Source organism: Prorops nasuta, unplaced genomic scaffold (assembly GCF_024137725.1).
Source record: "Prorops nasuta isolate Cenicafe-Biocafe unplaced genomic scaffold, Cenicafe_Pnas_1.2 PNAS00005, whole genome shotgun sequence".
In the NCBI taxonomy this organism is placed as follows: domain Eukaryota; kingdom Metazoa; phylum Arthropoda; class Insecta; order Hymenoptera; family Bethylidae; genus Prorops; species Prorops nasuta.
This window is the reverse complement of record NW_027116802.1, coordinates 4,723,245-4,735,630: the sequence shown is the minus strand read 5'-3', so window position 1 is coordinate 4,735,630 and position 12,386 is coordinate 4,723,245. Positions and strand designations below refer to the sequence as shown.

The following is a 12,386-nucleotide window of genomic DNA, read 5'->3' as shown; positions in this document are numbered from 1 at the left end:
ACGAAACGCTCGCTCTCCTCGCTCGAAGCGCGACACATTCTACTCTATATACAAAAGCGCGTGAATAAAATTCCTCATCCTCCTTCGACCTTGCACAAACCTTTCGAATCGAGTTTTATGCCGAAAGTTTCTTAACCTAAAGAACGCTGTATTATAATATTTACCGAATTCAACTCGATGCGAGAGAGAAATAAAAGAAAACCGCGCGCGTTCGATGGTTCTGTTGTACATGAGCGACACACACGTGCACGTACACCAATACTTCGCGATGGGTATATAGCAACGTGTGCTCGCTCTATAAATAAATAGGCGATAGACATCTCGTATAGCGAGCTCAACGCCAGTAGCTTGTATGTTGATTTTCTTTGCCGCATAAGAGTCTCCGTTCTCCTAATAACGTTCGTATCTCGCACGAGGTTGATCGAATGTATATATATATATATATATACACTTGTGCAAAATTTTCCATTTTTCTCGAAGTCGAGATTCCTCGGAGCGCCACTGCTCAGCTTTGGTTCGCGATACGACGGGACGTTGAGCATTCTAGAATTGCGTGGAATATTTCGAGCTATATATATATATATATATATATAGAGAGAGAGAGAGAGAGAGACAATATCTCCGAGTGGTCGCTGGTCATCCGGCCAAGAAGACAAGACACCTGCTTCGGGCTTGTTCCGCGCCTCGTTGCCGCGTGTCATTAGAGACGTTAAAATAATCCGCAAAGGCGAACTTTAATGAGCGGCGCTGATCCTCGCCTGCAGGGAAAAAATAGAGCGTGGCCCGACGAAAATATGTCAGCCTCGAGGAAAACATTCATTTCCCGACAAATTTCACGATGCGCTGCGCGGCCTTGAGAGATCTTTCCGCGGAATCACGAATGGATCGCAAAGCGTCAACACAGAGCTCTATTATTATTTCAAGAGCGAGCTTTGACGCGCGTTCCACTGCATTTCCCGTATAAAAAAATAACAGCCGACCAATCGACGGATCGGACAGAAATTTCGGATTCATTTCTCTTCCTTTTTGCTTTTAACGCACCACGTTTGTTGCACGGCTCCGCGGATCGTTTCTCCAAATATGTGTGTCGCGAAGTTAAAAACCTTTGCCCCCTCCCACGATACCCCCTCGGGAGCACGAAGCTCTCGGGTATTTTAGTTATATGTTGCATAATCAGATTTGCGTAACGAGTCCGAGATATAAAACACCCTGCTGCGACAATCTGCGACGACGTTTCTTTTGCGAAACACCCTTATGACCAATCGCAATCACGCACTGTTCACTCTTTTCTTTGTCTTTTTCCATTGCAGAGGTTCTCAATGGCATCTGCAACGCCAGCAAGGAGGAGGAGAGGCGGCGAAAAGGTAAAAACTTTCCTTTTTCTTCTCCTTCGTTCTTCTTCGATTTATCTCTCTATTATTTAGAGAGAGAGAGAGAGAGGGGGGGGGGAATTAGACCTGATATTGCACTCTTTTGCGAGGTAAAATTAAAATTGTGTCTCGAAAACTTGATTTTATTCTGAAAGAATGAATACCATATATATGTGAAACAGATAGAGTTTCTTTCTTGTTGTTGTTGCGATCGAGTAAAGTTCAAAATCAGGTTTTTATTTCTTGTCTCGGTGTGAAAGAGAGAGAGAGAGGCACGATTGAATATCATCTACAGTGATTTCGTGGTCGTTGACAATTTGCTGGGGTTTGTTCCCAGGTTCAGGCTACCACGAATTGTATAACGGCGTGGTTTGCAATGACACGATCCTCGCGACAGGTGTCTTCAGCTCGAAGGAGCTCTGGATGCTTTCAAAAGGTACGACTTTCCTTTACTTTTCTCGAAGATCCGTTGTAATACACGCATGCCACTTTTTTGCTAAAAAAAAAATAACGACCAATCTCTCGTTGAACCCTCACGTCGCACGACCACCAACACGAGCACAGAGATATCCGCATGCACTTTCACGGACGCTTTCGGAAGGTAATTTAAAGCAACTGCGAAGAACCTTTTGAAAGCATCCCTGAGAGGACGCCTGCTGAGGGAGAATCGCGAAATCGTTATTTTCCGAATTTTTACAGGTCAGATTCACGACTGAACTTGCGAAAACTTTAGCGATCTCGCTAGTGGAAAACTTTTCGGAGAGCTCGTACACGGCTTATCGGTGGCGCAATTTCGCGAGACTCGTTAATTGCCAAGTTTCGGGAAACGTAAGTGGTAATAGTCCGGGGGGGGGGGGAGGGGTAATTGCCAGGATTTTCCCAAGCAAGTCGCGCGACGTCTTTAATTTTCCCTTCTGGAAATTGCACGATTTTCTACAGTGAGATGATAACGGGGAGGTAATTGTGAATTCGATATCAAGGTATATGTAGAGTGGTGGGGGGGGGGGGGGGGGGAGGAGCGAATGCGTGTGATGCGTAAGCGAAAGAAGAACTGATCGCGAGGAGACGTACATACGTTGTATATACAGGGTGTGTCGAGTTGGAAACAGCGACAGGGCCCCTCGTTTCGGTTAAATGGAATAATAGGGCAGGGGGTACTGAGAGAGAGAGAGAGAGGGAACGAATTTTAGAATAAAAAAAGAGAGAGAGGGGGAAAAGCCCGCGCGAGCCCCGAAACAACGCGTCGAATGCAAGTGCGAGATTTTCCCTCTCTTACTTCCCTCCCCCCACCCCGCCCCACCCATCGTCAGCAAGATTAGTATGCAACCCGGTGTATTAATAGACAGGGAACAATGCTCACGGCCTCAGAGCAGAGCGCCCGTTGAGAGTCTCTCCCCCCTCTTCCATCACTTCGGACTCGAGAAAACTCGACCCCCCTCCCCAATTCTCTACCCCCGAGCATGTACACGCGCCTCGCACCTCCACACCATCTCCATCCGAATTATCATCCTTCTCAAATCAAAACTTGACCAGTCCCATTCCAAGCTCCGCTCTCTCATCTCGTCCAAACTCATGCCAATATTTTTCTTTCATTTCACCAAAAATACCACAAGTTCTCGTTGTAGAACTTTGCACGGGCCTGCCTGTGTGGATAATTGAAATATCAATCGTTATAGTTTTCCGATCGATCATGGATTCGTGCAAAATTTCACATTCTGACAGACGCTGCGAGGACCATAGTCGTGCAGCTCTTTTTCAAAAAATAAAAAGAAAGAAAAAATAAATCCCACTGACGCGCCACGTGCAATCCTACAAATTTCTTTCTCTCCATCCTCGTTCCACTCACGTCTCCTAGGCACCCCTCCCTTTCCTATACATTCTCTTTCTCACTCGCTCCACTAGCCCTCGCGTTTTGCCACTTTTTTTCGTCAACAATGCACGTATACTCCTCACCGCGTAGCCACGGGGCATACACACACACACACACACACACGTACGAAAAGCTACAATTTCCAAGTTTTTCCAGTAGCGAGTCGAGGGATAAAAAGCGAGCGCAATTTTCGCGAGATTCGCGACAGCCGGAAGTGAAAGAGGCGCGAGAAAGGGGGAAGCATAAGATACGGGGAGATAAAAAAAGAGAAAGAGGAGCTTTTTTTTTTCATTGACCAATTCTGATGCTCGAATGAGAGTTTGCTGGGATTTCGGACTGGCCGACTTACGAGCGTTTCCGATTGGAAAGTTCGAGCGAGGGGTTAGCTCGGCCCGAAATAACGAGAATCTCGGCTAATAGATCGTATGCTAGATATAATTAATGCCACATCGATTCCGCGAATTCTCTTAATGACCTGTTTAAAATAAATTCGCTCCTCGGCCGGATCCCGGATAGAACGCAGCCTGACGAGTCTTTAAAGGAAATTTCGGTGGATAAAAGCGCGCAATATCTCACGTATATCGCGCGGAATGATGCGAATTGCAATTTTGCAGCAGACTGAATAACGATCCTTTTTAGCTTAGGAGAGAATGTAGCACGCGGTGTAGAATAGGAAGAGCGAAATTATAACGGAAGTCGTATACACGGGGCAGCGAAAATGTAAGCCTCATAAAACACGCACATTTGTCATGGGCGACGAGCGTGCATAGTCCCTTGAAATTCTAGCGCTATTCATGACCCTGTTAAGCTAGCAACTGTTTCTTTTTTCTCCAGCCCCCGGTAATATATATATATATATATATATATATACCATTTCAATATTAATGGATAAATTAGAGGCCGTGTTTTCGCGCGTGCTTTTTCAACGGAGCAAAATTTCGGAAAGGGGGGGGGGGGTTGGGCAAAAATTTTTCGATGTCGTGAGGGTGCAACGGAGTAAAAGAGAGAGAGAGAGAGAGAGAGAGAAGGATGACGTGGAAGATCGGAGAGATTCGTAACCGCTAATGTGTGTCTGGTTTCAGCGTCCATACTGCATGACCTCAGCGACATGCAGCCTCAAATAAACGCGATCAAAATAGAGCACCCGCCGTACTACTGCAGCAGCTACACCCCTCCATCCGCAGCGACGGTCGCGGATCACGCTCAGCCCGCGGCTAGCTTCAGTAAGTTTCAAAATTTCACAACCCCTCTCCTCCTATTTTACCCCCCCCCCCCTCCATCTCCCTCCTCTCGTTTCGCCTCCAACTCTTTCATCGATCAAACGATAACCAAACTTGTCGGATCCTAGAAATCACTCCTGAGAACCCCAGTACACATCTCGTTTTATTATATATATATATATATATAATGTAATTTTCACTCTTCCATCAACGCTATTATATATATATATATATATGTGTGTGTGTCATTTGCAACTCCAAGTTTAAAAGTCATAAGTCGAGGATTTTTGCTGCACGGTGAAAATATACAAGCAGAGGTAGAAGGGGTAGCAGAAATTCGTGGTTTTTCAAAGTTTTATTTCATAAGGACCAATACTAATCTACGTGTATAATTAGAGAAAATTTACGATTGGAAGAAAACGGCTGCTTTCTCAAGCAAAACACACAGGGAGAAAAATTCTAGCAATAAGCATAGCTGGATCCACGCCAACAATAGCCTCTCTCTGGCCCTTTTTTGACATACGTTGCTTTTATAGGAGTTGCCGAGGAGCATTCGACTGACTGCGTCGTCGTTAAATTAATAATCTAAGTGGATCTTCCGTATATACATCCTTGCGTTATAACCTATAATAATATTATATTGTGCAAAGCACCAAGTCCTCTATCGATAAATTATTCGACTTTTTAATTAATTGATCTCGATATTCGTATATATATTTGCAGATTACTCATTAATTTATTGCTTCCGCAGGTCCACCTCCGGTTCATCAGCTCATAAGAAACGACAAGACTGAAAAAGCTCCGACGGTGTCAGTTTCTAGTGCACCGACTTTCTCGCCGGTCCTCAGGCCGGAGGATGGTCACCGAGGAATGGACTCACCCCATTCGCAAACGGGTATGTCCCATCTACAAAAAAAAAAAACACCTGATATTACTACCCAAACTCGACGAATCTCGAGAAAACAAACTATAAAGAGTCTCGATCGATATATACTAATTATATTCGGATGCGAAAAGTTTATTCCAGAGAAGAGCAATTTTTCCACTTCTTATCGTTAAGATTACGATTATCTTACTTTTTCGAAATTTCACGGATTTTCAAATTACCCTCTTTACGAGTTTCTTTGCTCTGGACGTGTAGGAACTTTCGATATACTTTATTGTCGCATAGATAACTATATACATACATATACAAATATATATGTATATATATATCGTGCTGATAGAATCGAAAGGGTGGAAGCAGTAGGGTGAAAGAGGCCAGTTTTGCAAAATGGACCACGTATCGACCAAAGTCGAAAGCATATATTTGGCGCGCGTTATATCTACTCTCAAAGACACGAGCGTCCAAGACGATATTAACGCTGAAAACAGTTGAAATGAGCTTGCCGCTTCAAGCTGGAGGAAACAATTGCCTTGTTTGAGCAATATACGAGTTAACTGTTAATATAACAAACAACTAACATCGAAAGCCATCGAGTCCCGACGGAGAAGCAGCACTGACAACATAAAGTAAACGGCTAGTTTTTCAAAAAATGAACAAACTTATTGAAATAAAAGCTTTGGCAGTGCGGCTCCTTCGTGTGAACGCAATCAAATCAACTCATTAACGACTTTACGTGACTAACGATTTTATCCGAGTCTCTCTGTCTTACATCTCTCTCTCTCTCTCTCTCTCTCTCTCTCTCTCTTTCTACTATTTCTCCCCCCCCCCCTCTCTCTCTTTCTATCCATCTATCTATCCATGTCTACTATATATATAGTATATATATCTATAATTAAATTCACGCGTATACATATACATATATAGCTTCTTTATTCCTCGATGTGGAGATTTCTCGTCGTAATGTCCAGTGTGCGATAAACCCATTGCGAGCTCACCTATAGGCATCCGTGGAATCGACGCTACATAAGCATCGATATAACAAACGTCTCGGAAAAGTCCCTTTGACCCACTTTCCAACGATCGAGTTTTCGTAAATACGCGGTAAGTGGATAAGGTGCCTCCGAGTCTGCAGGCCACACTCCAAGTAATTTGCAAGAGTTCGCGCTGTTGTTTGCCGGCGACACGCCGTGTATAAATTGCCCAAAGCCGATTAAGGTACCTGCCTACCCGCTCGGTACGCTCCTTCCCCCACTCACTCGTAATTTCCTTCTAATTGAAAATCAACGGCCCGTAAAATCTCCAGACCTTGAATTAATATATATATATATATTTATGACGGGGAGGATTTTCGAGGCGCAGCTCGCTGCAGAATTCGCCATTCCGTCCCTCGTGCGTAAAGAGAAACGGCAAATGGAGTAAAAGAGTTTCGGTGGTGCGGGAATTACTTAGTTTGGCGCGTCAGACTTATCTTTCAATCGAGAGCTAGCCTAGAGTTGTAATGATCGTCGGGAATTGGGTCAAAATTGATTTCCCCCCGAGCTGCCTCGAGCGAGGAATCGTCGTCGCGAGAGGCGAGTGTCTCGTATACGCAAGAAGAAGAATGAAGGAAGAGGAGGAGGGAGGAGACGAAGCAAGAAGAAATCAGTATTGAATTAATGCGAAGCTTCTTAACGCACGCGAGCATCATTAATCGCGAAATCAATGACGCGCTGATGATCTCTGTTTCAGTCTGAGGCCGAGCGTTGACAGAAGCTCGCTAACTCGACCAAAAGGTACTTTGTGATTGGTTATGATGTTATATATATCTATCTCTCTATATATACACCTATATACATTTATATGACTGTCTATCTATATCGATATGTGCATTATACACGTATACGTGAATACAGTAAATAGTGGATCGATGTTCGCGCGCTTGCCACGCTAAATAAAATTTATCTGAATAATAATTGTCATGGAGAAATTGGGATTATCCATTGAGCAGAATTCGAGTCAGCATTCGCGCGAGCATAAAGACGGAAGAATGAGATGGAGAACTCGATGCTATCTCTCGGGTTCCCGTGCCATTTTTCTCTACGATTCGATAGAAATTTATATATATATATATATATATATATATATATGTATGTATATATATATATATATTCGTCTGTCTATCTATCTGTCTATCTATATCTTCCATCTATATATATATCACATAATATATATATATATATATATAAATGCACATATGTATATATATATATATGCGCATCGAGATGTCATAAGCTCAGATATATTTTTCTATTGCTGTCACGTTCGTCGTTTCTTCTATGATTTATCTATAGATATCTTCTCTCTTTCTTTTACCTTTCTTTTCTCTCTCACCGTCTATATAGTCTCCTAGAACCTTGTTTCTATTCGTATTCTCTTCGTGCCCCCCTACATTAGCTCACGGAGAGCCCAACAATGTCTCACGGTTTTGTCCTAGCAAATTTGCACGTGTGCCTGTAAATCAATTCGTTTTTCTTTCGTCCTTCTATTTTTTCTTTATTTTTGTTTTTGTTTTTTAAATTATAATACCAGCAAATAAACGTGCGCGCAAAAGCTGAGGAAAGTTCGCCAAGATTTTCTTTATTATGCACGTTTCATTGGTATAAAAAGAATAGCACGGTTTTTCAGAGAGCAATGAAATGGGCAAGCGTGTAGAAGAATTTTTTATGCACCCTGTGAGATGTATGTGAAAGAGACACACACGTACACAGCTTGTCCATTCCAATGTGGCTTCGACATGTATAGAAATGACAGCTTGATTCTATATACAGTCTCCTACAATGACTTTTAATATGGTAGTTGATATGCACCGTCTTGTGTTACACATAAGTTGGCCCAAATCTCTCGTAATTATAATACATATATATATATATATATATATATATATACAGACTCTGAACGAATGCTTGTCACATCTGAAACTCTTCTCATTATCGTTGCACTCTCCGAACGTTCGATGTTTTCACCTTTCTCCACCATTTTGCTCTCCGATCATTCACCACCCCAACTTTAGAACAGACTTTCCCAGCACAGAATACGTCACTTTCTTTATTTATACGTTTGTTCGTAGACGCGTGCAGACACCAGAACGAAATTTCTTACGGGACTCGGTTAGGAATAATTTTGTAAAGAAAAATATCGGAGAAAATTAATATATTTATTACACTCATCCTCAATGGTCGCATCCAGATGTCAGATTTAAATGTCCATCAAAGTGAAAGAAAAATATTATATATCATTCAAACCTAATCTCGTCGAATGTTGATTAGCATATATAGGCTTGTAAAGAATTGTAAAAGAATAATAAAAAATATAGGGTTATTAATTTTCCGCGAGTATTGTTCTATATTACATCAGTAAAAAATTTTATATTTCCATCGATGATGATGATTCTAAATGATATTTGGATCGATCGAGCGAGAAAAAGATCGGTGGAAATGATTTTTCGGTGTTCGTATATATATATATATATATATATATATATATATATATATATATTTATATAGCGATACAGAATGATTTCCACTGATGATCATTTCCTTGGTCAGAAGACTCGAGATAGCGATTAATATTTCGGCGTTCCAATCGAGTGGTGGGTTAATGAATGAATTTGTCCTTCAGGGGAATTCCCGAGGGATCCACCTGACGTCTGATTGCGATACGGTAACAACTGCCATCGCAGGAATGCTGTGGTAGCTCGAAAAACTTATATGTTAGCTCGATGTTGCATTTAATGTGCTCCTCCCTTTAGCAGCAAGCATCAGCTATCTGCACGATTAATCGAGCGACGCTATCACTCGTAGTCGTCACTTTTCCTTTTACACCATTTCAGTTTTGTTCTGCCTTAAATTCATTACCCCCTTCACTCCCCCCCCCCCCCTTTGGCTGTGAAGCAATAATCGATGCCACCTGACAAAAAAACCCTATATACATATAAATATATATATATATATATAAAACTCTGTAGAGGCTTTCGCTTTCCAAGCACTGTGATAGAGATGCTGAGAACCTTTCACTCCTGCTCATTTCATTATTCAGTGTTCACTCTTTATTATATAAATATATATATATTTATGTATAGCTAATAATACACCTTTCTGGCGCTTAGGAAAAAGTTTGCAAAATACCTCGAATAACCACACCATCGATACTTCAAGAAGAAATCTCTAATCCAGTAAAAAAACATTCTACATTCGATCGTCTTTCGTTCATTCTCTACTTCCCATGTCTCGTGTATACTTTTGTGTAATGTGGCAGCAAAATTACAAAAACGACGTTTTCAAAACATTTCTATGACTGGATTGATATAAGATCTCGAGAAAAGTTTAAAGGCTCCAATCGAATATCGCAAAATTATCGAATCAAACGAAATTTTTGGCGCGAAAATGTTAATTTCTATATTTTAGCACGACCAGCCGCATTATTCCTGAAGAAGGAGAAAAAACACGGAAGAACCGATTGTTCGTGCTTCAATATCGAAATTTTAAATATTCTCTCTTCCTATATATATATATACATAAATACACATTATACAATAATACGATTCTTTCGATCGAATCACTGCAATATTCTTAAAATATCCAGGATATCCATACTCACTCGTCCGATCGAACGTTTCGCTTAGAAATTAAGTAACGAGCTCTCGAGCACCGTTTAATCTGCATCCTTGCCACGTTCGCTGATATATAAAAGAGGCGAGAGCCAAAGGGACTTAATTTGGCTGTATAGCGAAGTTCGTGTAACTTTTTCCACTGAGGCTTGACTGTCCGTCTGACTGGTCCGTCTGTTTTCACTGTGGGAGCGACAATATAAGTTTCTCGTCGCTCTTGCCAAAACTGAAAGGATCGGAGAGAGAACGGCTATTCTTCCGAGATTTCTCAAGGTCCCGCGTGATTTTAGGGCGTCCCTCGAGGGTCCGTGTAGAAGAATCGCGCGCGCGAATTAGTGGATAAAGTCACGAGCAGAGCATTTTCCGAAGATAGAGCGGAATAAGTGGCCAGTCAGACGTGCAGCCAGGCCGATAGACAGACGGACGGACAAACCGATTGGCCAAATTTTCTCGCTAGGCGCGTACCATCCACCTATATATCTGGTAAGTTAGATGTCGCTATTCGTCGGTTTATCTGTCTGTCCACTCGTTCCGTTCATTCGTTTATGTCTCAATGTGTATGTTTATCCGTCCACCCCCTCACACACCTACCTACTATCTCTCTCTTTCTCGCTCTCTTATATACTATCTCTATCTATCTCTATCCACCTCCCCCCACCCCCACCTCAATTTATATATCTCTGAATCACATATTTAAGTATCAAAAAGAGGACAGCTTCGGGTCTAGGAATTTAAACTCGACCCAAAGCTGCACTCGGCGAATCGTGCACAACCTGCATATATTATAATTATCTTTCTTTCTCTCTCTCTCTCTCTCTCTCTCTCTCTCTCTTTCTATCTCTCTATCTCTTCCTAACTCTCACTGTCACACGGCCAATGCTCTGGGTATGTCGTATGCTGGATGGATTAATTGACTTAATTTCGAATCCTTGATTGAACGTTTATGCTCTAAAACACTCTCTCTCTCTCTCTCTCTCACTCTCTCTCTCTCTATCCCTCTCTTTCTTTCTCTCTCTATCTCTCTCTCCATTCGATAAAACCTTCTATATTGTTGTTGCGATGTTGATGTTGTGGTTTACTATATTATAATCATTGTATTGATGTTGATGTTATTATACTTTGATGTTTTTTGATGTGTTGTTTAATCGTTGTTACCTTGCTGTTTGATGTTTGTTGTTGCACTACTTATATATATGCATATAAGTATACGCGTAAATCTCCCTTTCTCCGTTCCTTATGCGCGAGAAAGGAATATAGTATGCGTGTACGTCTTATACATATGTACACATCAACATAAATGTATATATCCGTGTGATGCGTAACACGTGTATACGCGTGCAACTTGGAGGATTTTCATGGCTCATGATACTTCAGAAAATTCGTCAGTCTCTATAATTAGTCTATATGGTATTTAGAGAAGTAACGACTGTTCATTCGTTCCATGTAAATATATACGTGAGTACGCCTATACACGCGTACAATCAAGCCAGCCTCACGCTTGGAGTTGTTTTACGTGTATATGTATATGTATATATATATATATATATAACTGTATAGACCATATAATATTATGTAGATATACATATACGCATATTCAAGCACCACTAAGACCACCCCCTCTCTAACGAAATCACCGTAACTATCCAGCCTCGACTAATATTAAAACTATATACATAGATGCATCTAACGTAACAATCGATATCAATTTTTGTACTAATATAGTATGCGTATAACAGAAACACGCACAGTCCTTGGAAAAAAAAAAAGAGAAAAAAGTAGCGTCGAGAAACTTGAGGAACGTTGCAAATATAAATGTATGCTCGAGCGTTTCAACTGAGAATGGTGGGGAGGGGGGAGAAGGGGGGGGGGAGGTACTCTCTGCGTCTCGTACCTTGCAAGAGGAGGACGCAGTGATTTTAGATAGGTGCAGGGGGTGGTTCGTAGTGAGTCCTCGATATTGGAAAGGATTCGCTAACCCCGAAGAATTGTGTTTCAGGACTGCACTCGCCGCACGAGGGATTGGCCAGTGGTTCCGGACAAAGCATGTCCGGACTCGCTTATTACCAACCGGAACATCCTGGTTCGACGGGGGTGGTCAAGTACCCCGAGAATGGCCACGACACCCTCTCGGACTTTGTCACGTTCGTCTGTCAGGAAGCCGAGAACACCCAGCAACTACCCCAGGTAGCTTCCGGATCTTTCTTAATCGCCACGGTGTCGCCGTTACTTTTTCTCTCCTTCACCACTCGTTCAAAGCTAGCGGCCATATTGTGGCGTCCATTTTCCTTCCGCGTTGACTTCCGTGCTCCAGTCGTCCTGCATTTTCTTCGCTTTTCTATATATATATATATATATATATAACGACAAGGTTATCGCGCGATAATGAAAAATGATT

The 12,386-nt window shown here is 41.9% G+C and overlaps 1 protein-coding gene across 8 annotated transcripts in view; it reads left to right on the top strand.

Moving 5' to 3' along the window:
- Positions 1-12,386, top strand: part of NfI (Nuclear factor I) — a 38,162-nt gene that overhangs the window by 18,389 nt on the left and 7,387 nt on the right. For 4 of the 8 annotated variants that reach the window (XM_066727501.1, XM_066727500.1, XM_066727498.1 and 1 more), the window contains exons 5-9: positions 1,311-1,364; positions 1,708-1,806; positions 4,323-4,463; positions 5,212-5,355; positions 11,988-12,175. In XM_066727501.1, the coding sequence (XP_066583598.1) occupies positions 1,311-1,364; positions 1,708-1,806; positions 4,323-4,463; positions 5,212-5,355; positions 11,988-12,175 (626 nt within the window). The remainder of the gene's footprint in view (positions 1-1,310; positions 1,365-1,707; positions 1,807-4,322; positions 4,464-5,211; positions 5,356-11,987; positions 12,176-12,386) is intronic. The other 4 variants (XM_066727499.1, XM_066727502.1, XM_066727504.1 and 1 more) reach the window with 4 other exon arrangements.